The sequence below is a fragment of the Mixophyes fleayi genome, chromosome 2, assembly GCF_038048845.1.
Source record: "Mixophyes fleayi isolate aMixFle1 chromosome 2, aMixFle1.hap1, whole genome shotgun sequence".
NCBI classification, from domain to species: domain Eukaryota; kingdom Metazoa; phylum Chordata; class Amphibia; order Anura; family Limnodynastidae; genus Mixophyes; species Mixophyes fleayi.
The window spans coordinates 226600119-226628017 of record NC_134403.1 but is presented as its reverse complement, the minus strand read 5'-3'; the positions used below and the strand labels follow the sequence as shown (position 1 = coordinate 226628017).

Below are 27899 nucleotides of genomic sequence, written 5' to 3'. Positions count from 1 at the left end.
ATACAGAAAAGAGAACAAAAATGAATAGGTACTAGAGAACCTTGTACCATCACAGTTAAGTGGGGAGTCTGACAGGAATACTCCAAGGGGTATATTTACTAAACTGCTGGTTTCAAAAAGTGGAGATGTTTACAGTAGAAACCAATCAGATTCTAGCTGTCATTTTGTAGAATGTACTAAATAAATGGTAACTAGAATCTGTTTGGTTGCTATAGGCAACATCTCCACTTTTTGAAACCAACCCACAGTTTAGTAAATGTACCCCAAAGTGTGATATAATTTGAATCAATGAATACATTATCAGATAGCATCCTGTTTATGGCCATAACATTGTCATAGTCCTATCATTTAAAGTGTTCTAATTGAGTGAAGAAAAAAAATAACTTAATTACAGTCCCTCAGAATAAAGCCTTAATTACAAGAGATACCCATGACTTAGTCCTTCTATATCCTTCTCAGCAGACTGGATTGCATCTGTCGTGTTAGAAGAGCTTAAAGGTCAAATATGCGAGTAGAGAGGAGGCCAACACAGCCCATGATGCAGCTAGAGAGAAAGAGAGATACATGGGGATGATATTATATTCAGACAATGTTCAGGCTTATCAAATGCTAAGGAAATATTCTGAAGTCACATGTTACCAATTTTATTAAGTTATTATGATTTGTACTTCACCACTAGAATGATCTGCAGCAAATTTTTGTCCCTTGTTTTCTTAATTACAACGTTTTGGTCGCAATGTGAACGTTTGTCCCAATTTCATTTTACTAACAACTATTAAAGCCCTCTAAGGCCGTCTAACTACTGACATATAATTTCCAAGTGTCAGTAAAACCACAGGTCAAACATTTGACGTGTGGTTATTAACTGCTTCTGTATGTGTTCAGGAGGTCTAGGGAGGGTTAATACATGGACCTAAATGAACTTTATTTGTGTTAAATGTATTGAAAGCACAAGAAACACTGAAAAACCACAACATTATGCAATGCCCAAATGTGTTCTAATGTTAGACTATTTACTTGCATTGTACTAGATGTAAAGAATGTTAATAAACAAATGTATTTTAATGTAATTGGATATGAGGCCTAACAGAAGTGTAACAAGTAACTATAACATCAGGAAGTTAAAATATGTATCATAAAGTCCTGTAACTGTAGGTATTACAGATATCTCCCTGACAATGTGAATGTTTTTTTGCTTAAGAGAGGTTTTCTCTATTCTCATCAAGACACAGTTTCTAGCTATTTTAGAATAAAGATCCTACCTTTTCTGTCTAATGTATTCTAATTATTAAGGCACATTATTAGATACACTGTATCCATTGATGGGATTCAGCTGGTTCGCACTGGTGTGCCAGAACTGATACCTAATTTAAAGGTGAGTTTAGCGAACTGATTGCTCCAGCCAGAGTTCACCCTCTTTGTAGGTGGGGGGAGCAAAAAACTCACCTGTTCGCAGCGTCGGCACTCCTCCTCCCTGCTCCATCCGCACCGAATGTCGGGCATGACGTCATCACACCCAACATCCAGTAAAGAGTGCGCAGAGAGGAAGCTAGCACACAAGCAGATGGAAGACAAGAAGAGAAGAAAAGAGAAGAAAGAAGCCGACAGAAAGGAACGGAAGCAAGGGCAGAGTGTGAAGGGGGAGCAAAAGCAGCATGGCACAGTGCGAAGAGGGTCAAAAGCAGCATGGCACAGTGCAAAGAGGGGCAAAAGCAGCATGACACAGTGTAAAGGGGGAGCAAAAGCAGCATGACACAGTGTAAAGGGGGAGCAAAAGCAGCATGGCACAGTGTGAAGGGTGCAAAAACAGCATGGCAGAGTGTGAAGGGGGAGCAAAAGCAGCATGGCAGTTTAAGAAGGGGGAGCAAAAGCAGCATGGCAGAATGTGATGAAGGGGGACATTACTGTGGCATTCTCCCAGTTCATAGTAATGAACTGGTAGAATTACTATGGCATAATTTGAAATGGGGGCACTACTGTGCGGCATAACATGACTCATTACTATTATTATTTTGATATTAGCAGCATAAATTAAGAAATATTTTATACACACACGCACACCTGAGTTTGACTTTATAACTGTCTCTTGATATTGATGAATAATTTATCATTATGCAGCTTTTATAATATTTGTTGTTTATTACTTTGCTATTGTCTGTGTAATGTCTTAATAATTTGTACTCTTTTATTGCCTGTAATTAAATTTAATTCCTATTCTGATGCAATGTTAAATTTTAAACTACCTATCGGTATATCTTTTGTATACTTAAAACGGTCATTAGGACAGAGAACCGGTTGTTAATTTATTTGAATCTCACCACGGACTGTAACTGCTATTATGATAGATCTCCAGAATATATGAAATTGAGTTAGAACAAAAGTCGTTCAAAGAGTTATAAATACATTATACAAACAGAAGCTCCTTTCCATTCCATTTGAGAAAGTTCCTATGATGTCCTACTGTTCCCTTCCACTTCTAGTGTTTTTAAACCTGTGTGCATGTACCCAGTCACCCACCTCCATTGCAGTGTGTATCCCTGTGTATATCTTCTTATGATGTACACTGATGATAATCAAAAGGAGCCTAGTGGCAGCATGTCTGTCACTTCCTGACCCAGTTAAAATGATAACCTTATCTCTGTTAATTATACGGTGGAAATAATGGTTGGGTAACTTCCTGTGCCAAAAAAGTTGTAGCTGTTTGTCCACCTCACCCTCCCCCCGACATCCATACACTAGACAGTTCAAAGTTATTTCCCTTAAGTGAGTCATTGTTTAAGTTATTATTGATTAAGTTAATTGTTGTTTTCACCGGAAATAGAGCTTTTTTGTTTCTCCCTATCAAGGATTTTATGGCCCTGCCATCGCTTTAGGTAACCCCACTGGCGAAACCATTCATTGGGTTTCTCTGGTGGTATCTTCCCCATGCATGAGAAAGTTTATTTATCAAGGATTACTGAAGTACAGGTAATACTGCAATGACTTCTCTGCTATCACCATCTCAGAATCCTTATCGCTACCAACCAGTAAATAATTTGATAAATTATGTCGATAACAGGTTTTCTATCACTACGAGAATTATCACATATTGGTTAATAGGCCCGTAAATTAAACAGCTTAAGCACATAATAAAATATTATGTTATTTTTTACTGCTATACACTCTATTTAATGCTACTGCTATACATTATTCTAAGCATCTCATAATCATGTCATTTGATTACCCAACTGCCATTTTTCTTATTCATATTTCATAATTGTGCTATATTCTAACCACTTCTGTAAATTAAACTTACAGTGTTGGTAAATAATTATGTCAGGTTTTATTTTTGTAGTAATATAATCTTACCTGTATGGTATCCAGAGCTAGCATAATTCACATCATCTGTAAAAAACATTAAACATTTAATTGAAAGTATAATATTCAAAGCATTTATTTATTTATACCAGAGTAATCCTAACAGAACAAAAGTCCTGCCTACATTTATTTACAATGATTTGTCCTCAAGACAAGCCTGTGTTCATCATCTGAGTAATATTGTTCATTATTTTTCTTTAGGTAAATTAGCATTAATTTTAGTTCAAGCATCTACTTTTTCTCTTCTGTCATTACACCTCAGTTTTCCGCCAATTGTTTAGTACTACATTTTCTTGTTCATAAAATATAAGAAAACAGAGCATGTAGGAACCAATAAATTGCCTAGAGGTTTTCTTATTTCTGCAAAAAAAATGTTCTTCTTCTCAACTTTTTTTGAAATATTTAATGTATTCATTGATTTAAATTATATCACACTTTGGGGTTTATTTACGAAACTGCGGGTTTGAAAAAGTGGAGATGTTGCCTATAGCATCCAATCAGATGCTAGTTATCATTTATTTAGTACATTCTACAAAATGAAAGCTAGAATCTGATTGGTTGCTATAAGTAACATCTCCACTTTTTCAAACCTGCAGTTTAGCAAACATACCACTTTATCTTCTTTTCTCTAAGCTGTGCACAGGGCCATCTTTTCCTTTGGGCACGATGGGCAGCTGCCCGGGGGCCCCACGGGCAAGGGGGCCCCATAGGCACGGCTCTTAATGAGAATAAATAATCCTGCAAAAGAAAAAAAACTACAAAAAAAACCTTCAAGGGTCACTGAGCAAGTGCCTCTATCTATCTCTATATATCTATATCTGTATCTGTATATATCTATATATCTATATCTATATCTAGGGGCCCCAGTGCCCTGCTTTGCCCGGGGGCCCATAATGTTGTTAAGATGGCCCTGGCTGTGCATTAAGCATTATACCTGTTTATTTTGGTAAGGTTTAAACTTATGACTTTCCACTCTTTGAGGCTGATTCAATTATTTGTGTTTCCAGGTGGTGTTGGTAATTTGTGCAGAACCACAGTACACAAAGTTACTATGGAAACTTGCAGTAAAATTAATCTGACCCGTTATGTTGCGCATGTTGTATATTTAACAGTTTGCAATTACCTTCTGAAGGGAGTCTCTCCAGAACAGAACAAGAGAACAAACTAAGGGTCAATAAATGAAATGAAGACTTCTCCCTCCTGCTGCTCTTTTACCTGTTATACAGGTAGTATCATTCTAGACATACCTAGTGATCAGTTGTATAAACATGGGCCTAGTATGCAGTGAGGAATTTGGGTTCCATATAAGAACATACTTGGCTCTGATCAGTAGCTATTTGCTATATACAGAGTTATAAACCTGAATAGAATGTTTATCATCATCATCAAATGATTTTATTTAAAAATGGCAGGCAGCTTGTAACATGTAACAGTCTTATTTTTCATACAATGTCCTGATTTATGCTTGAACTTGAACGTAAGTTGCGTTTTTAAAAAGAACACAGAACTTGTGTATAGTTCTGACCGTATTCAAATTTAACTGTATCTCTAGATAGATTTCAGTTTGAATCTGGGGCTAAACACGCTCTGCCTAAACAGAGCTTTCTTTATGTACACAAAAAGAATAGACTGCATTATACGCCCATGCGTATGAACAATGAAAGGTCACAAAAAAGCATAAAAGTTTTAAGTGATCATAAAGTAAAAGAACAACTGTTAACAGTACAATCATTTCTCTAACTAATTATTCTAAAGCAAAGATTTGTATATGTTTTTAAAAACATTATTTACATAAATAAAGTTGCTTTCAATGGGTACTGTACATATAATGCATTTTATAATATATCTTAGTTGCATAGTGTTGTCCTGTGATAGCTAGTGGCACGCATACATGTACTTTGTAATTCAGTGTAAGTCATCACTATCAGTCAGCATTTACACCTGCCTTGTAGTGTATGCAAAATATATGGGTGAACACAAGCGTACTTACGGGTCAATACAAGACTTACATCGGCCGTATATGCATTAGAATGCCCTTACTGCACATGGCCTATGTAAGTCCATCCCTTCCCTACCCTGTTTCGTCTCGAGTCACAGGGAGTCATAAGTGTCATGTGTTCAGATATGAATTGTGTGCAATTACATTCATTGGTGTAATGTCTATTTCTCGGCATGCGCAGAACTATTTCATGCACGATACGCTACGCAAAAGGACGAACGTCCGAACATGTGTCTGGCTCAACATGTCTAAAGGCAGTACTGACATATAGATGTCTGGATATTACACTCTGTCTATGATTGGGGTCCTCCATTGTTATAACTGCTACTTACTGTTTTGGCAGCACCCAGTGGGAGAAGTTTGAAAGGGGAGAGGGGGATTTCAGTGCCATAGACGGCTTATAAGATTGTTATTGGCTGCTCCTAATCTTTCATAAGACATCCTCTACTCTACGATACTGAACCATCCCTCCCCTACCCCTCTTCAAATTATCCCTTTGATCCGAAAATACTGATCAACATATAAACAGAAGAGTGGACAACCTCTTTAGGAAACCTATGCAATAGCAGAAGACAATGCGGCTCTATAACCATAAACACTATTTTAGAATTCATATTTACCTTGAAGTAGCAGATTTATTCCCAGTCCAGAAGACTTTGAATCTGCTGACCGGCCACTGCGACTCTGTGAGAATAAAGTGATAGCATGTCTTATATTGTCACCTGGACATTCATTATTAACTAAGTGACATAGGACAGTGACTGTGCAGTGTCTGCACTCCGCAATTCAAGTGTAAAAAAACACAGAAGGGTACAGTTTTCCTAGATTTCAAAATGTTACAGTGTATATGCCTATTTCTAGTATATTGAGTACATTTCTCTTTAGACTTGTCTATGGTTTATCAAAAATTTACAAGTTAGTATTTATTGAATAGATTTATTCTAAATACAAAATATTATTTAGTATCATAAGTTAAGGATCTCATAAATGATTGATGATATCATTTTATCAGTCAATAAGTGACTAATGTAATAGATTAAGGGAGGACGGTAGATGTAGCGTATCTAGATTTTAGTACTGCTTTAGACACTGTCACAGACGTTAAAAAAACCCGAAAGTTTGGGATTGGATTCTAAGATGGTTGAATGGTTATAGTAAATGGAGTGCATTCACAGGAGGGAAAAATTACTAGTGGAGTACCTCAAGGATCTGTACATGGACCAGGGCTTTTTAATATCTTTATTCGAGACATTGCAAATGGTATTGAAGGGAAATTATGCCTTTTTGCAAAGGAAATAAAGATATGCAACAGAGTAGACACACCAGGAGGGGTAAAAGAAATGATGATCTAGGTAGACTAGAGGAATGGTCAAGAGATTGGCAACTACAGTAGTGAATATTTGAATCTCTGTACATTGGCAGTGTGAGTCCTCTCACATTATAAAGAGAAATAAATGTAGATTTTGATGTTAAGCTTAAAAATGCGATGAGCTTGAGCCACAACTTTACAGCTCACTATTCAAATATAAACATTTTAAGATTTTCAGTGATAACCTGCATAGCCTCAGGTGAGTGACACAGTGTTTGTTGCTGGTACACACAACACATATGCAGCCAGCCTTATGAAAAAGTTGGACACCAGTCACATTCAAATGACTGTGAAATTAGAGCTGTGCAATAAAATGCACATACATATTGCCAGTGTTTAATGATCGCATCAGGGATCATTAAACGAGTTATCTTCTATCGTTTTTAGCTTCATATATTAGGCCTTAGTTTTCATCTGCCCCAGGTAGGCCGTCTTTCTTAGTGTCTCCTGATATATGACAAGTACTTATTGTACATCATGTTCCCACTTACCCAGCCACTCTTTAGCCTAATATAAGAGCTTGCTATGAGTTTTGTAAAGAGTGCACACTGCAGAGGTACAAGGGCTGTAAGACACAATAAACTCTGTCACTTACCCCACTGCATCCATTAGTCTTGTTACAGAGGTCCACATCACAGAAAATATACACTTCAGGGTATCCTTGAAATGCAAAGGAACCGATTTTGATTAATGCCTCCAGACTCACTCCATTTTTGACCACTGTGGTTAGTACGCCATCATCAGCTGCAGAGCTGTTAATAGATATCAAATTATATGATTCAAGACTGGATTCCCACCTAACACATTCAATTTGGGATTAGGATAACAGGTTAGGATTCAATGTGTTCTCATTATGGAGTGTGCTTGGGGATTGTGCTCTCCATTTGTCTATACAGAAGCATATTTTTATGCACATAAATAATCACATTAAAAGGTTGTGCAGTCTCACATCATCCCCATTGATTGCTAAGTGTGAGCTTATTTAACAATGTAAAGAACCAAAAAATTTGCACAGATCATTTTTACTTACCCTCCACTTACAAGTTGCACAGAATTGGTGTCACTACGGTTATTGCTGGGAGTGGCTAAGCACGTATCTACTCTTAGAGCAAAAACATCTCCATCTGCATCTGGAGAAAACAACCCGAGATAGACATCTGATCCAACATCCACTGTTTCATCCTGCTGTATTGCATCAGTGCATGACACATCTCTATATGCGGCCATTTTAACAGTAAAAACGCTGGTTCCATTTTCTGGGGTTAAAGTAATTGTACTGTAAAAATAAAAACATCTTCATCAAAGAACTGTTTATTTTTACTGTCTTTTAAACAACTAGAGTTTTTATAGGTTTTCATAGAATAACATAGTCATCAAAATAACCTTTTTTATTTTAAAGCTCCATTTTGTGTGACAACAGAGCAAACTGCCATTTTATTATTGCAGCCACGCTAACCGTGATTCCATCATATCATGTTATACTTAGTATATTGTAAGAATGAAAACACCACATGAAAAAAATGAATTTTTATTTACACTATCACTGTCACAACCATACACAGTCATTAAGATTAGCTGTTTTATTTTATGACTGTGCTTTGGATACATTAATATATAAGTAAAACACTGAACGACAGATTGCATTGTAGACTTGTGAGTGGCAGAGTTGTAAGTAGTAAATACATTCTACTGGAATAAAAAAAAGTATATCCTAAATGTGGGACTATATATTAGGTCTTACTATCATATTTAACAAAATAAAAGCATTGTTTCTCAACGTCTGTGTAACTTATTACTGTGCCATGAAGACATTAGTGTGCAGCCGTCTCAGATGCCTAGTTCAAACTATTCAGTAATATCTGACCTACATTATTTTAGAACAATTTTCCTCCCAAAAAATTGCCGTTAACAAAGGAGGGCAGGCAAAGTGAGGGTGAGACTCGACTCAGCAGCTTATTAGGAACATTTTAAAGGAAAAAACGTCAGCTTGCCCAGTGACACAGCCCAAGGTAGCCCACTATGGGACCAACCTGGAGGGCAGATGTCCCCCTACCCTGCAGCCCAGCCTGCCCTGCCCATTAGTATGTGTATTAAAATGTCTCACTACCCAATCCCGGGTAAAAACCGATGATATGCAAACAGACAACTTTTGTCCGAAAAGGTGGCAACCTTTAATATTTAAATAACAAAGTGTAGTGTAGAAATATAGCTGTCCAGGTTTCATTATACAACTGGGGGAGGACGGTGATCCTTTGTTACAAACACCTTGCTGATATGTTTTGTCCTTCATAATTTACTATGGAAATGTATTGCCAATTATTCTTAACCTTATATATTAATAAAAATTATCCCAAGCGTTGTTAATCTTGTGTGTATGAAGGTCTAACATTTAGGAGAGGAGAACAATATCTCTTTGTACAGAAGATGGGATTATGCTTTTGTTTTATGCATTTTCAACAGCGCCCAAAAAGTTTTAATCTTTTTTTGTTCAACAATATTAGAGTGATTATGCGTCTGGCAGGACAATGGGTTATTACTGAGTCAGGAGAAAGTAATGTGCTTTACTGCACTTCTTGCATTGATAAGATTTCAAACACAATTTTGCATTAGCCTTGGATAAAGGTATACCTGGTTCAGCAGGATGTGTTTATTTCTAGCATAGATAACAATAAGTATCATAAAGGGCAAGCCTAGGCCTACCCACATCTAGGGATAGGCCCCATCACTTTTTTGTTTTTTTCCAGGTCATGTAGTGCCAACCAGAGTATGCGATTGAGGAAGAGCTGCCACCTTTGGTCAATGGTGTCCTGGGTCTTGAAGTAGTTAAGTTTCAGGTATTTACTTCAGAGCTTATTCTCTCACCAAATAGCAGCCAAAGCAGAGCCACCCAAGAGCGCAGAGACTACATGTCAACGTACAACAACTCCACCATCTTCAACTTCTCCTGAGGTAGATGTATACTCAAAATGAAATACCCCTTCCCTCTACTTCTCTCTGTGCCACCTGCTGATCCCATTTTTCCCACCATACTGCCCTATCCTATGGCCTGGATCTGGCTTTAGAGATGGTGGCTGGGAGGGGTGGAGCTTTGTGTGCCATATGAGCTGTGAGGTGGCCAGACTGCACAGAGCCAAATGGCTGCAGTAGAGGCAACTGGACAGGTAGAAAACATGATTTGCAAAACATTCTTCCTTTCAGTGTACCTAAAAGCTGAAATTTTTGTGTGAGTGTGCATTGAGTACCAAATGTTTTAAAAACACTGTCCTACAATACGTCTATCACATCGCATCTCACCTCTCTAGAAGAAAAAAAAGAACTTATATATTGAACAAAATTCTTGCAGGTAAAAGGCACATTGAAGCTAGATCAAAATGCAGTAGCTCCATCAACTCACATAAAAAATGGATGTGAGTGCAGCATGACTAAAGGTATATGGCCTTGTCACACTGGATACAGCCGTCTGCTTAGGAGAATTATTTTCCCTGGCACTTGATAGCCTAATTTTATCAGAGAGAAATGAATAATAAATAGTATACCTCCAACACCAAATAATTGTGCTCATAAGTGTCAGGGCTTGAAATTCTGGTCCCTGCTCACTATTGTGTAATATCTTTCTTCAGTCAGAGGTGCTGCTGGATTCTGGATTTATGCTTGTTCAGCAATGCAGCAATTAACCTTCATGGTCCTGCTATCCTAAACTCCAGATCCTGTTTCTGTACCCAAATTTCCTGGTCCTTTAATCTAGAGTCCCTGCCTCTCTGTTACCTGTGGTAATTCTGTGTCCTGACCCCTGCTCCCTGTATGCAACCCTGTTCTACAACTTCTGCCCAAGAACACCCAGCCCTTTCCGCTTCTCGTGTGTCTCAATTTTAATAGGACATTGAAGTAAATGTCACACATTGTCACTCATATCAAACATTTACATTAATGTCCTAAGTTAAACCATGTTTTTTTCGTTAGGAATGTATTACCAAATAATATACATGTATGACCTCACCTTCCCTCCTGACAACATGAGTCACCATAGACATCTCACCTTAACACAGGATGTAGAGAGAAATTTAGACTGGTCTGCATGGTCAGGTTGTATGCACAGGTAAAGTTGTAGTTGATTGGGTTCTTGATAATGAGAGGTCCGGCAACTGGATCAATGTAAAGAGTGTTGGTAATATAGATAATTGAGGAATCTTCCTGCATAAGGAAATAGAATGAAGAAATGTAAAATAAAATAGTATAAGGCCAAAAAGGAAAGTATAATTTGTTTGTCATACATTGCCCTTTTTTAAAAATTCTGAAAAGACACATTTCACACATACTTTTATTCTAATGAAAGCACGTTATAAAGATTTCTAAGCACCTTAAATTGTATTTGGAAATATCCAGCATGGCACTGGCTTGTCCAGAGCTATTTGTGTACCATTCACCATGAAGAAATCACTCTCAGAGTGATAAAATGCACTTTGTGTACTGTGTCTGTTTTTGGGTAGTAGTGTGCACGTAAGAAATGGCTGATCAGCACTTTGTATTTTAACGAGGCAGAGAAATTCATGAAACTATAAATGAAAAAAACTATAGGGTCAATTTACCAAAGGGAGAAAAGTTTAATTGATAGACAATTTTTTGCTTTGCCCTATATTAGGTAGATTATTCTACGTGAAAACTCTGGGAGCCTGATTCATTAAGGAGAGGAAAGCATAAAAAGGAGTAACCTTGCATCTGGGCAAAACCATATTACATTGGAGGGGAGGTAAATTTAAAATGTGGGGACAGATTTATAGTTGTGAAAGGGAATGTCCTAGATCACTTTAAATTTAAAAGTATTTTGCACCCCTTGCATTGTTACATGGTTTGTCTAGGATGACAGTTACTCATTTTATTGCCTTACTTTCCTTAATAACTCAGGCCCTGGGTGTGTTTACTGCCAATAGAGTATTTGTCACTACACCCTATATATAAAAGTTTTTTCCCTCTGGAAATAACTCCATTGGTATTAAGCATCTCTGATTTTGCAGGCAAAGGCTTCCTCATGTTGTTTAGTAACTGGGATAGAATTAACAGAAGGACTGAACTGAAAAAAAAATTATTTACTTCTGGATACATTTAAACATTTAAAATGAATAGCGCTATTGCCCAACCCCTCAGTAAAAAATATTATTTAAAGGGCAAGAGAATTTTCTATGCATTTTTATCCTATTAAAAAAAATAAACATTTTATAACTTTTTTTGCATGATAGAAGTCATTCTGGAAGCTGGAACTGAGTTTTCAGTTGCATGGAGGTGCCTATTCTTTACTGGAGCTGAATGGGGGACTCCAGAGAGGTAAACTTATCGCTCTGTATACGTAGTTTTCACCAAACATCTCTCAGGTTCCAGGGTGTTAAAATATTTAAAGACTGAAACTAGTCTTCAATGTGACCCCTATGATAGCATCAAGGTCTTTTACACTGTGCCAATGACTTGCCCATGGATTCAGGTAGGCAATACCATTTGCTAAATCCCCACCCCTAGCAGATCATGATTATGCAGAAAAAATATCACCAGCGCCAAATCATGAAAGTGACCAGGGTACCGTGAGAATTCTTTGATTGATAGAGGCCTATAATTTTTTGCCAGGGCAGATGATGCTATTAAATCTAACCTCCAGATGAATTCTATATGGCAGATAGTCTGGCACAAAAAGACCCAAAAGAGAGAAGAGTATAGTATGTACTGTTGACAAACAATTGAGAGCAAATTGTGCTTAAATATAATGTACTCACCAAATCTAAGTGTTATAATTAATGTGTAAGTGGTGAGATATTGCAACAGATTCAGACTTAATGTTGCATGAGTGATTACACTGGAAGAACTGTAGGTGGAGCTGTCCCTAATAGTGTTATTGAGTCGTGTCTCTGTATTATTGTAATACACTCTGTTGTACAAAGAATCTTCTAGTTTCTTCTCATGTTGGACTTATATGCAAGATGTGTTCTGTCTGTATGCTAACTTAACTGCACAGTTTAATATAAAGTTATTACTCCACAAAGTACTTCCCAGTGTATGCCTATAGACAGTGTATGAAAGATGCACAATCTGCAATAGTATGAAGGTTCTTTCAAGTGCCAGTGATAGATCCAAGGCATCCAAAAAAAGAAAGTCACTGTGCAAGTGAGATTACTGGTATAACATATATGATGATAAACTTACCTATTTCAGAAGTAGGTGTAGAACTTCAAATATAGAATTCTGTTCTGTGTTACAGTGGTGGATCAATGGTCCAAAAATCATTGCTCAGAAACGTAAAAAAAAAGAAAAAAGTTTGGCCCTGTGTATTCCATTTATAATCACTGAATATAGGTGAAATTGATGTGGTCTCACTCACCTAGGATAAGGTGAATATCTCATAAAAAGAACCCACCATTTTTCATGTAGGCAATAAAAGACTTCACTTGATTCTAATTATGCTGATTGTTCAAGACACCTGGAATAAAGGAATTCTTTCATTCACTACATGAAAAATGGTGGATTCTTTCTAAGTGAGATATTCACATTATCCTAGGTGAGTGGCGCCACATACATTTCTCTCATATCCAAAGTGTTTATAAATTGAATACACTGTAACTTCTTTTTTTATTTCTGAGCACAAATATTTGGACATTTGATCCATCACTATAAGACAGAACAAAAGGTTATATTTGAAGTTCCTCACCTGTACCTGAAAGGTGAGTTTATTACCACATTTGTTATATCAGCAATCTCACTTGCACTGTTGTTTTCTTTTTTCATGTGGGTACCTTGGATCTAACTGGTATGTAGAATAAACATTCTAACATACTTATTATAACACATATATTTGGTGAGTGTATGATATTCAGATAGGATTTGGTTTCACTTGTTTATCAACAGTAAACACTGTACTTTCCTTTCTCTATATTGAATTTTCATGTGCATAACACAAAATCTTATGTTTGTTTTGGCACTTAGTCTGAACCCAAATAGCAAAATAGATTATTATGCATATGGAGCATCCTGATCAGCAATTCATATTAAATATTTACCCCTTCACAACAACATCCAGGAAACCCAAAGCTGTGAACAACAGCATTAAATCCAGAACAAAAGAAACAGTAGTCACATAGTAACAGACACAATATGTGTTTTGCGCAGAAAGCTCCTCACTGTCTCAGTGCAATTGACCCATAGAGAAAACAGGGTGTTCCAAATACATAATGAATAGACCAGGCAATGTTTACTGATTAATAAAGGAAATATCTGGTAATGTCAGTGTCTCTTGACAAAATCATTTTTCTTTTTTGAGAGGTGGAAGAAAATATTTCACACAATAATAAAATGTTGAAATACTTTAAATTTTGTCCACATAGATAGCTAGTCCTTAGCAAACAGACAAGAGGTGATATTGTGCTGTTAATACACATGCTGGTTTGTTCTGGATAAACTACAAAGCACCTACTGTCTGTGGATCTTTGGAGTTCTATAAAATACTGAGACTAAGGTATCTGCTGTTAATCTGAAAACTAGATTTAAAGATTAAAAATGAGAAAAAAAGGAAATTACAGTTACAGGTCAAGAAATAAGTATATTACCATATCAATGTTCCCACACCATCCTATAGCTGCTTTTGCTTGAATACTCCACACTTTAAAATTGTTGATTACATTAGGATATGTAAAGATGCAGGAGTCAGTCTTATTAATCAGATGGAAGGTATTGTAGTCGTACCCAAGGGCTTCCAGTTCGCATATACGGACAGATGTTACGATTGTACCACCATCACAGGTCACTGTAGGTTTCAAGCTTGCAGGTGCTGCATACAAATAAGACATTATTTTAAGATCAGGAAACAACTCTTAACACCCACATACATGTATCTTACAGTAAGGCCTTGCTCAGACAAGCATTTTGGCACGCTATATTACAAACTGAAGGCATTATAAGCCGTTTTTTTCTGTTACCCAAATTACACATTTAGGTTACTCTTCAGAACAAGCTTTAGGGCCTGATTCATCAAGGCACATAGATGTCGATTTTGTGCGTCTAAACTGCAAATTTGATTTGCGCCTGACCCAAACCAAACCATACGCAACTAAACACAGCAGAGTTCAATTTGTCTGTGTACGCAAAGAACATTTACCACAGCATACTGTTTTCGGGAGGGAATGGGGTCGAGAAGGGGCATTTGCCAGCAGTTAATGTACAGTATGGGTGTGCTAATATCAAGTGCACGCAGCCAGGTCCGATTCAAGTTTTGGGTATCTCAAAAGTATTTGTTTTTCTGCTGTGTCTTCTGCTCCAGCTACGGGGCTACTCTATGTCCTGAGTACTAGTGAATGCTTATGCATGCTATAACATGTGTTTGCAATCAGAAGCAACTGTAAAAAATATTTTATGTCCAGTAGACATTAAGAACATCTTAATAAGAGTATTTCATGGGGATTTTTTTTTTCAAAAAACATTTTTTTTTAAACTGTTTTATCATTAATGCCTATATTATTAAGAGGTGCCATTAATTTAAGTTTGTTTTTTTCTGAGCTTCTTTTACAAATTTATATTGGTATTGCACTTATCCTGTAGTGTCTTTTGTAGTAAAACTGTGCAGACCTACCCCCAAATTTATCAGCGCACGAATCTTCAGATCCGCTCTTTGATGAATTTGTGCCTGCGTATGCCTGAATTCTGTGCATTTTAAAACAAATGCACATTGCGCTCAGTATGCATGCATTGATGAATCTGTAAATACGTACACATATATCTTTTTATACCATTGACTGGTGTTTCCATACGCCTGGCAAAGCAGAACACGGTGAACAAGCAGAGGCCAAGTTAAGTAAGGGCATCTGTAACTAATTGCAACAAAATTAGACATGGTTGCATCCGCAGATACACCTTTTAGGAAGCTTGTCTCTTGCGGGTGCTGGATGGGAGGTGCAATGATATGCAATGATGATTCCTCAAGCTGACAGTGCTTAATTCATTAGCTTCATATATTATTTGTAGTTGCTGCCATTTATAGCAATTACTTAATTTACATTTCCATTTGGAAAGATTTGGAAAGAAGATTTCCATATGATTTTTAAAGGGGAAAACACCAAGTTTGAATTTAATTTAATATAATTTAATTTAATTTAATTTCATTTGTGTTCCTTGTGCTCTTAAAACAAACATATACATTTGTTTTACATTTGTATTGTTGTATTAAAAATATGAAATTCACATTTATTCAGGGCCGGATTTACCGCTAGGCAACCTAGGCATCTGCCTAAGGTGGCTGGTCTCCTGCTCTGTGTCACATGGGACGTGCACCACATGACAGGTGCTGTCCCATGTGTGAAGGGGATGAAGACTCCAGTCCACAGCTCCTAGATGGAAAAAGGTAAGTTGGGGGAGGGGTGGGGTAGTATATTAATAGTGTGTGTATTATGTGTGTGTGAGGGGCCACTGTCTGTGTGTATTGTGTGTGTGAGGGGCCACTGTCTGTGTGTATTATGTGTGTGTGAGGGGCCACTGTCTGTGTGTATTATGTGTGTGAGGGGCCACTGTCTGTATGTATTATGTGTGTGAGGGGCCACTGTCTGTGTGTATTATGTGCAGGGGCGGGCCGCTATGTCTGACCCCCCCCTCATTGATGACGCGGCCGCATCGCCTGTCATGTGATGCGGCCGCCTGTGCGCCCCCCGGGCTGAGATTCGCCAGCCCACCTCTGATTATGTGTGTGAGGGGCCACTGCGTGCGTGTATTATATGTGTGTGTGAGGGGCCACTGTGTGCGTGTATTATGTGTGTGTGTGAGGGGCCACTGCGTGCGTGTATTATGTGTGTGTGTGAGGGGCCACTGCGTGCGTGTATTATGTGTGTGTGTGTGAGGGGCCACTGCGTGCGTGTATTATGTGTGTGTGTGAGGGGCCACTGCGTGCGTGTATTATGTGTGTGTGGGGCCACTGCGTGCATGTATTATGTGTGTGTGGGGCCACTGCGTGCTTGTATTATGTGTGTGTGTGAGGGGCCACTGCGTGCGTCTATTATGTGTGTGTGTGTGTGAGTGTGTGAGGGAACACTGCGTGCATGTATTATGTGTGTGTGTGTGAGGGGCCACTGCGTGCGTGTATTATGTGTGTGTGTGAGGGACCACTGCGTGCGTGTATTATGTGTGTGCGAGGGGCCACTGTGTGTGTGTATTATGTGTGTGTGAGGGGCCACTGTGTGTGTGAGTGGCCACTGTGTGAAGGTGGGGGCCCAAACCGATATCTTGCCTAGGGCCCCATGAGGTGTAATCCGTCTCTGCATTTATTATACCCTCTGTATTTAATTTAGTATGATTTTATTCATTTGTGTTCATATTCTGCATTTCTGTATGCATTTCTTTTACATTTTGGTATTGAGAAAATGCAAGTTTCACATTTATTATACCCTCATTGCATACAATAGAATAACAATAGAATAATGTAATAAAGTTTCATATACACAAGACACTTTATTACATTGTTCTATTGCATTTCCTTTATGCTATTGTGGTGGTGATTATACAAGCTTGCAGGTCTGGCACAATTGCTTCTGTGATTATGCTGCATGCATCTCAAGATGCATCTGATTGAATATAAAACACTTTTTCTTTCACGTATCTTCAATTACTACGTACATTCATGGTGCAAATGCATCTCTAAATAAGCCCCTATATATACATAATTCCTGAAGTTAATACAGATAGAAACTTTTGTATATATGTTCTGATAACCTAAATATTTAATTTTTCTATGTACTAAAATTTTATGATAGCAAAAGCTTGCAAACGAGTTAGTGTAGACTGAGGGATACACACACTAAGCTAACTCATAGGTGCAAGTGACACATAGAAATATAATTCCCAGCAGAACATTCTCTAACTTATGATGTCAGTAAAAAGATTGGTCACTATAAAACCAAGAGATGTTCTGTGTATTTTGTATTTACTCTGCAGAATAGCTGAATGCTGCACAACTAGTGATGAAATAACTGGGACTGATACAGTAAATTAGGAGCAGTGGTCCAGAACCATCTGTTCTTAACCTGCTCAGCATCACTCAAAGGTTATAAATAGAGGACTTTCAGGGAAACTGTATTCCCAGACTGATCCTATTTATCTCTATTTACTGTTTAATAAAGCAATTTATTATAATTATTTATTTCATATGTATATACACAGCAGGAATATATAATAAAAGACAACCACCTACAGGCCTATCTCAAACACCATGACTTGCATCATCTCTTAAACCAACTGAGAGTTCTCCACATATAAATCACCCTGGGAAAGTCATGTGCTGAATTGATGTAGATTCTGCTATAACATAATCCTAAACACTTATTATAATAATAATAAGTCTAAAAGCAGTAAAAACAAAATAAGATACAAAAATAACAAAATTAAATTAGTTTAGCTTTCTGCATGAAATAGTTGTAGAATCTGCATTAACCCAAGCCTCAGCTTACTTATAAATAAAATGTATTTATCAAAGCCCATACCTGGGTCACTGAATGGATATTAATTTTCCAGTTTAAATAATCTTTCAGCAGTCAAGTTCATAAATAAGAATAATTAATGGTTTTATTTATTTACTGAGCTAATGTGATGTATAAATCATGGATAAAACTTACTTATCCCTGAGTATATGGTTTTATTACAAACACAGGTTGGTGATCCATTGACAACATCACAGTATTCATCACTTGGACACGATGGATTGCATTGCTTCACATCTGTTGGAGATAACCATGGTAAGAAAATAACAATCTGCAGGAGCATTGGCTTCAAAACTCTGACAATGTATAAAGGAGTTATAGTTGTGTGAGGTATAAATATCATTGGCAGGTAACCCAATAATATGACTCACTTGTGCAGCATTGCAAAGATGCATCCCAATACCAGTCACTAGTGGCAGCACAGCAGTCATTGGTTCCCATTGAGCACTCACTGCCAACAGGAAAACATTGTAAAGTACCATCGCCACAAAGGCATCCATTTGCAGCATCACATGACCCTCCACAATTTGAGCATAGAGCAGGATCAGATCCGCCTGCAGAACAATACAAAGTTGTGTCATTTTCATCAATTTGGAACTGAATGCTAAAACAGTGTGATCATAGGAGGGAAACGTTATAAAGCAGACTACATTGAACAAAGGAGATTGGACAAAGCCATTTTTACATTGTCATTTTGGCAGGAATGTGATAAATGCTAGAATGTGTATTATTTGCCTACTAGATTGTTTTGCATACTCACATATGGAACAAAATAAACTGGAGGCTAATGCCAGTGATTTCCAGTTTTCACTGACTTCACCAGACCATAAGAAAGAAGTATGGAGAAGCCTATGCTGTCCAATAATGATAACACATATAGTTATATATTGTCACTATGCAAATTATATTAATGATCACTCATGTTACTGAAGAAAGGTTGATGAGATGTTACCAAAATGTTAACTATTGGGAAGAGGCCCAACAATAAAATGGGAATCCAGACCAGAGTATGTGAAATCTTCTCTTTTGCATTGTTGTGGCACCTGGGAATTAGAACCAAGGGAAACTAAAAGCTGAGGCTTGTGTATATAGCTATTTGGCCTCACTAAGGGTTAACTAACCAAGGAGGTGGTGATGACTATGTACAGGTCAAAGTGAAAACAGGACCATATAAGGACAAGGAGGAGACAATTTATTCTCTTGGGACACAGACAAACCGCCCTCCCACTTATTCCCGACAGCTGAATCGGATGTTATCGTTACCCGGGTTCTGGTTATGGCCTGAGGCTGTGTGCTTGGAGGTACCCGTTCTGGTATCCTGGTATGGCAGTGCTGGTCTAGCCCCAGAGGTAATGATGGGCCACATGGTGCGCAGACCAGATATAGTAAAGGTGTGCTGGTCTAGCCTTGGAGGTAATGGGCTGCTTGGTGCACAGACTGTGGTAATTGTGCGCAGGCCAGGTGTGGTACGGAAATGCTGGTCTAGCCCTGGAGGTACTGGGCTACTAGGTGCGCAGGTAAAGATATGGTAAGGGTGTGCTGTTCGAGCCTAGAGGTATGTGGAACCATCTGGTCCATGGGTTCAATGCTGGGACTGGAGTACTGAGGCTGAAGCAACTTTTGGAGTGGCAGGAGAACACTGTACAGGTGATAACCAAGGTTGATAAAGCGCACATTGATGGTAGTGAGGCGTTGGGAACCTGCTAACTTCAAAGACTCAGTTTAGGCTTGATGCAAATACAGCCCCTTTGGGCTGGATTGTAGTGCGTTACGATTAGACCAGAAGAGTTTGGGTTCCAGAATACCTGGGGATAAGTGTCTCAGTTTAAGGATACACTACAATAATTCATTTAAGTAAATGGCAGATAAATACAGATGTTGTGAGGATCATATCTGAGCAAGGCTAATTTAATAAACAGAGTTAATTGCCAACAAGCCGGTGTGGTGTCGCTTATTAAGTGTTAAGTTTAAGTTAAATGATTAAGTTATCAACCGCTAAGCATTTTATAGAATGCTGGGAGAAACTGCTACATCCAATACTATAGATAATTATCCACATGTGATTTGCTTTATGCTGCTCTTTCTTGTGTGTTATGTAGGGTTTTGTAATGTATCACGGCTGTGCATATAAACATGGATGCTGTGAAATCAGGTACAATATACACACTGTTATACATCTTGTAAGGATGCTCCTCACACATCAAAGGGTAAATTTATCAAGCTGCAGGTTTGAAAATGTGGAGATGATGTCTATAGCAACCAATCATATTCTAGCTGTCATTTTGCAGAATGTAAATATTATAAATGTATAAATAAATGATAACTAGAATCTGATTGTTATGTCCTCAAATAATTCATTTGTTAGTAGATTACATATGAATGACATTTCCTTTAAAGTGATTTTTAAAAAACAAAGATATGAATTTAAAAACTACTCACCGTAGCACCCCGCTCCCTGTGCAACTAAGGTAGAGAAAAAAAAACATTTTACTTATAATTACATAGTTTTTTTGCAAAGTAATATGCAAACAACTTTTATTTTTCATATTGGTATAATTTTCCACTCCCCAAAGAAGAATTGCAATACAATATTATCAAATTGATTTGCCATTTATTTTATTTGAATAATGATTATTTTATTAATGACATGCACATTAAGGTAACATTTCTTAGAACATTTTTCAATTTGCTGTTGTTAGGTTTATGAACCAGAACATATAAGTAATTTCCTATTCCCTTTATGTTCAACAAAAAGAGGTTTAGTTGTGTTGCAATTTTGGTGTAATTTGATCTCTCTTTTACTAGGTACATGCTGCTGATATATTGATTTACTAACTTCAGGTGTACTAATTGGGTTTCCTAATAAAGTCATTTTGCTACCTAATATACAAAGGGACATTGTATGGCCTAGTGTAGTGTTTCTTAACTCAAGCCCTCACACACCACCATCTAGTGTTTTCAGGATTCTGTTTGCGGAAACAGGAAGGATAATTAGTGATCCAGCCAAGTAGAGTTACCTATGCAAAACATACGCTTAAGGGGTGCGTAAGAAACTCTGGTTTAGAGGCTATAAACTCATCTAAATATACAAGTGATAATATAATTCTAATAGTCTTTAATGATTACACTTCAAGTTCTATAACTGAAACGTTAGGGTATACAGTGGTAGTGTCTCACTTCATTGCAGTGTCCTATAAACAAGGTGAGGGTCATCATTGAAACATAATTAGTCTTTACATAGATATTATTTTCATGTTGCCTTTCTGTACCATGCTCCATTTAACAGGAATTCTACTTTAAGAGCTGGGTGGTTGGGTATGTTCTATCCCCTCTCCTCCACTCCCAGACAATCTCTCCATTCTTTTTGGGATTTCTTTCTATTACCCCTAGTACATCTGTAAAGAATGTGCGTCTTTCCAGTCTATAGCTGACTATACACACAATAATCAGCTTTTCCATTTTGGCATATTTTTAGATTTTAGCATTTATGACCCTGCATAAATCATTCTGCCTAATCAGAGTTCAGTAGCTTTTTATTTAGCTATTTATTAAAAGTGGTCAGATGAACACATAAAAGTCTGTGTCATTATCCAACCACAATGCATTGGACTCTAGTTATTTATGGCGATCAGCCTGATTCAAAATTACCCTATTCGTTCACCATGTGTGTGACCAAATGGCCACATATTGGGTCATTGGTAATTGGACCAAATGACAAACCCATACCATGTGTATGACCAACATTATGAAATGAAAAATAGTAAATTCTTGACATTTTTTGCAAACTGATGTGAAATCAATATTTATGTAATATTGGCATATGGAAAATAAAAATAAATAAATCCACAAATTGACTTATATATCATTAATATGGCTAAGAGATTAATTTGCAAGGGAAATATGAAGGTATCAGAAGCAGTCAATATTAAATTATTATACACATCTAATATATAAGAAAGATATAATCCAAATAAGGCTGTTCCAATCAAGGAATGTACATTTATGAATTTGCAGAAAATGGGTATTGTGAACTTAACAAACCAAAATTCCTTCTTTTAACTATGATATTTTCTAATTAAACAATTCAGATATAAGACCTATTATCTGGAATGTTTGGACTTTGTTGTTTCTTTGGATAAAGAGCAGTATCTTAGGAGAAACACTTATTAGTTTAATTTGATTAAAGGTTCATTCTAAAGTGGTGGTAGATTGGACTTTTGATGTGACATGTATATTTTTGGTCATTGTGCCAATGAGTTTCATCTGTCTCTCTGCAAACCTAAGTGCACCTCTAGGTTGTGAAGGTGTCTCTTGGGAGAGTAGGATTACACTTTAAAGTGCACTAAGCGAACCTTCTAGGAGCACTGGTACACAACCATGGTGATTTGCAGAGTGCAATCAGTGAGATTTGTAAATGAGGTTCAGTCTATATTACAATGTACTCATATATAAAAAATACTTGTAATTTAACTCTTGTAGGAAGTGATAAGGATAAACTATATTAATGACTTTGAAAGGGATTTCTTTTTTCTTTACAAAACTCTATTTTTAAACAAAATGTGGATTGTGATTTCAATACATTTCAGAGACATATATAATCCTCAATTAACCAACAAATGAACATTTACCTGTATGTTTCAGTAGAGTGCACAGGGTGATAAAGATGACAAATTTCATTTCTTTAAACTTCTCCTGTCAGCTCTTAATTGTGAGATGCTGGTGTCCTATTAGCTGATATGCAGATCGTTTAGCTGCTTTTATAGCAATAGACTACATGTTGTAGTGATGTAATAGGGGCAATGCTGTAATGGTTGGAGGGTTTCTGTAAAAGCATTTGAAGAGGAGGGTCTAGTTTGACATGTATGTCATTAACTGCTTTCATCTTTACTCATTGTCTTTATACAGGCCTGTAACATCTTCAGCGATAAGAAAAAAATGCAATTCAGGAATGTGATTGTACAGTTATAGTGGAAACCATATCTTTGAAGATGAGAAGCTGCCCTGCCTTACCCCTAAGGTTACATGTCAAGATCTTTTCTTGACACTGAACATAATGTGTTATGTTTCCTGCAGCTTTTAGTTCAGTTTAGCATTACCATGCACATAATGGACTTTAAGGATGATATAGTCAAACCAAATCTATTTTTTAGTTGTAATATTAAAAATATCATCAAGTTTGGGGATCACAAATTCATGAGCATGGAGTAAGGTATATTAAAATGATATTGAAATCTACATATATACCTCTTATATTACAAAAATTAACAGAATATAAAAGCATTACAGGATTCTTAAAAATATTGATAAAATGGTGGAACTGACCTTCTTTTCAGAAGCAAAAAAAAGTTGGAAGGATGATTTTCCATTTAAATGGACTAGAGGGACACTTCAATATCTTGATTTAAATATACTAATGCATTCTTCACAGATATATGCTTAAAATATTTCAAGAGTAATTAATAAGACATTAATGGATTTTCAATCCTGGTTGAATCATCCTATATCTTTTTTGGCATGGTATCATCTTATTAAGATGATAAGGTTCCCATGTTTCTTATACCATGTTCAGATGCTACCTATTATGCACATTAAATCAGATATTGAAATTTTAATAAGGCTCTTTAAAAATGCATAAAGTTTAATAAATGTCCAAGAACATCATTGTTTAGATTACAGCAACCCCCTAGTTTGGGAGCGATAAATTTACCAAATATAAAAGAGTATAATTTGTCCACAGTCGATTGAATAAAAGGTACAAATATGTATAATAATTCTGCTTTAGAACAAGCAGATACACATTTAACAGCTTTGCTATATACCAATGCTATTACTTTCCCGAGTAATGTTAGAGACAATCCTTTGATATATTCTGTATGTAAGGCACGGAGACAAATACGTTTAAATCGAAAACTTTCTTTACATTATTCTTTATTTCTTCCGCTAGTTTCTAATCCAGACTTTCAAAATGGTCAGTTTTCTAAGATATTACATAATTGGAATACACATGGATTGTGTTTGCTTTATCAGTTTCTGGATGTTGATACATCTAAACCATACGATTGGAATCAATTAATAAATAAATATCCAGAAATAATAAAATCATTGTTTACATATACAGGTGAGGAGTTATATTAATAAATTATTGCAAGAAATGAAATTTATAGATTAGCAATTTAAATGTCCACAACCAGACGCAGATATATTACACTGTTTATGGTCACAACTAACAGGAAATAATTAGAAGCTATTGCTAAGGATAGCGGCAGCTTTAAAAAAGGTGATATTGGACTATTAAATATAACAGAATCTATAGAGTAATATATAAAAATAAGTCATGATGATGGGATTTACAGATATTTCAGAAGCCATGAGAATTATATTTGATTGAGAGGAACTAATTTAAAATTCATTTTGAGATTAGTTTCCAGCTGAACCTAACACAGCACCAATTCTTGTCAACCCATAATGTATAATATAAGAATTCTTGAAGAAGTAGGGTTCGGAAAAGCAAATTTTTATCTTGTCCTATACTGGATTTCTTATGTTTATATTTTGAGACTGGTTCTCAAATGTATTTATTTCCACTGTCCTATGAAGGACATGTTTAAAATTATACATGTTACTGGAATTATATGGAATCTTCTTATACAAGTTACATTCTAACTATGAGATGCAAAAAGAAAAAAGGAAGAATTAAACTAAGCACTCCAAATCCACTGAAGATAAATTAAATATTGGCACACTGCCCTTAATTAGAACTACAGCATATACTGAGTAATATAAAAATGAAATGCAAAAGTGGAGAATAATTATCATAATACTATCTGATACTAAAATGGAAACAAAGAATGTAAACATCAGGAGCATGTGCTCCTTGCTCTCCAATTTGTTCTGCCTGATATAAAATTATATGTGGAAAATTATTCTCAGCCATGGTACTCGAGAATAATCTGAAGTAAAGAGTGTCATTATTTATGTTACTAGTTGTGTGTCTAAGCTTCTCAAATGCAAACAGTAATCAATTTAGATTAAATGTTCAAGAAAAGAACAGTAGTTTATCCAAACAACACCTGTAGAGAAAACAGACTATGACACTCTTAAAACAGTTTTGCTTTGGAACAGCTTCTGCAAGGAATGTTGCGTCAGTCTTAAGACCCTTTATTTATAGTCAACTAGCAAAACCAAACACCTCTATCTGGTGCTTGATAACATCAGTTATATGAGCAATCAATAAGGCTGAGTAGACACTACAGAAAATTTCTCCCAATGCGATATCATTACCGATTTTACGACTGATCAGTATGCCTATTCATGCTTACACACTGTAGACGTTTGACACGATTTACCGTCCAATCTCTGATATTCGAATGTCATAGCCATTGTCTCAATCATAGTGGATGCCAAATATGAATTTATATTCGTGGATATTGGTAAAAAAAGGAACAGAGTCAGATGGTGGAGATCTGGAGCAGACTCCCTTCTAGGACAAACTTAAAAACAATGCACTTAATTTGCCACCATGTACTGGAACACAATTAGGACTCAATTTTGTTTTTGTAACTAATGAAGCCTTTGCACGGTACACTAATATTTTAAAACCTTATCCCCAAAAAAGTCTCACACCTGAAAGGAGGATCTTTAGAAACACATTATCAAGATCAAAGTAAGTTGTGGAAAATGCTTTTGGTATATTAAGTAACAGATTTAGGATTTTCCAATTTTGTCATAAATATACACCTAGACGAAATTCAAAAGGTAGTGATAGTTTGCTGTGTCCTACACAACTTTCTTAGGCGGAAAATGACCAGTATGTACAGCGCACATATTATTATGTAGCATACTCTAGAAGTTAAGGAAGTAGTAGGGTTTTGTTATGTTCGTCTAGGCACTATCAATAAATATTGTCCGCTGAACTCAATGTGGTTCCAACGCACAATGCGATTTAATGGCAAGATGCAAGAAATAACAATTAAATAAAATAAAGTACAGACGATACATACGCAGCACACTGGATCCAGCATACAGTCATTCAGTCCTCAAGCCTGTGATCAAAGTAGAATGAATGATGGTTTCAGTGCCTGGTTTATATACAGTTTGTGGTACATAAAAAACACTGGTGATGTCATAGCATTTTCCCATTGGTTCAGGATTTAGGAGAGTCCAGTATAATGCAGGTCATAGGTCGATTCAAATGATGCTCTCCAAGGGTGGGGGTCAACTCTCCAACAGCTGCATACATGTCTTCCCTCAAGAGGCTGCCAAAATACTGGTTCAAACCAGCCTATTAGCATTCCAAACACAATATAATTTTGAGCATTAATCCTTTATCATCCATAACTAGCATACACAAGGTGTGATCGCTTAGCCAATTGCAGCGGATGTCTGATGGTAAAAAGTGGATTAGAATGACACTAAACATGATATATTTCCTATATCCTGAACCTTAGATATTAATTGAATGGTTTTAACATTATTATATTAAACTATTAAATCTATTACATTTGATTATAAAATACTATGTGCTGGAACTTTATTAAGGTGAACTATTTACAAATGTATGTGTGAGTGTAAATGTATTTAGAAGTGTTCGCTAGTATTATTGCGTAATACGCCCTTCCACACCGTAGCGAGCTATTCTCATATTTTCACATAAAACAATGAAATCGATGTTTATTAATTTGAAACAACTTCATCCAATTATTTGACTTTTACAGTTGACAATATTGGAGTCTTCCCAGATGAGAAATACCAGCAATATAGCAAAGTTAAAAAGGGAGGCTTATTTGAAATATTTTAATGGTGAGGGTGGTGTGTTCTGTCAGTATTACATTTTGTAATGTATGCACATTCACATTGTATGATATATTGAAAAACTAATTGTCCACCATATGTAAATAAATACTTTACGCATTAAAGATTTTGTATGTTTACGTACTGTGGCACTTGGCGTTATGTCTTCTGTTTCAAGAAGGATAGGTGGCAAGCTACGGTCCATCTGGGGCACGTTGCTAGTCGATGGTCTGATTATTTCCTGATCACATGTAAAATGCAGAAAGTCAAAGTACCACAAACGGGCACATAAACAACTTCAGCCTCTGCCCCTAATTTTTTTGAGGCCTCCAACTTATTAAGTTAATTTTTGTAGAGAGTCTTCATGTTCTGGAAGGTGAATTGTAACGCCATTGAAAGATGTGAAAGAGCAAAGCCAATGAGTCCAAGGGAGATTGAGATGATGGTGAGAGTGCTGGACCAACATAATTATGATTGTCACAAGAAAAAATATCGAAATGCAGAAGCTGATTAATATGCTGAAAAAAACTTGGGAAATAAAAAAGCAAGTTCCAGATACTGATGCCCACTAACGTTCAAAATATATTGGTACATACATAGTCTTTCAACTTTATTTTATTATGGGTGCACATCAGCTTCTTGGACCTCTTCTTCTATCTTGTAGCTTGACTGTCATTTATGGATGCCCTCTAAAGTTCAAAATTTTATGTGTGCATAGTCTTTCGCATTTATCATGGGTGCAGCCCACCTTTATTTATTGAATTGTCTAATTGTCTAATGATTCTGCTGTCAGTTTAATGACCTCGTCTTCAGTCTTGAAGCTTGACTGTCCATTTTGGATGCCATCTAACGTTCAAAATGTATTGTGTGCCTTGTGAAAGTCAAATAATTG

The 27899-nt window shown here is 36.5% G+C and overlaps 1 protein-coding gene across 1 annotated transcript; it reads right to left on the bottom strand.

Moving 5' to 3' along the window:
- On the bottom strand, positions 1–27212 carry LOC142139896 (uromodulin-like). Its single transcript, XM_075197756.1, has 8 exons — positions 27153–27212; positions 18589–18771; positions 10762–10916; positions 7756–8001; positions 7321–7477; positions 5977–6040; positions 3349–3384; positions 1–544 (listed from the first exon to the last, which is right to left on the bottom strand). The coding sequence occupies exons 1-8, from the start codon at positions 27210–27212 to the stop codon at positions 483–485; spliced, it is 963 nt and encodes a 320-aa protein (XP_075053857.1). The 3' UTR covers positions 1–482.
- Between the last annotated feature and the right edge of the window lie 687 nt (positions 27213–27899).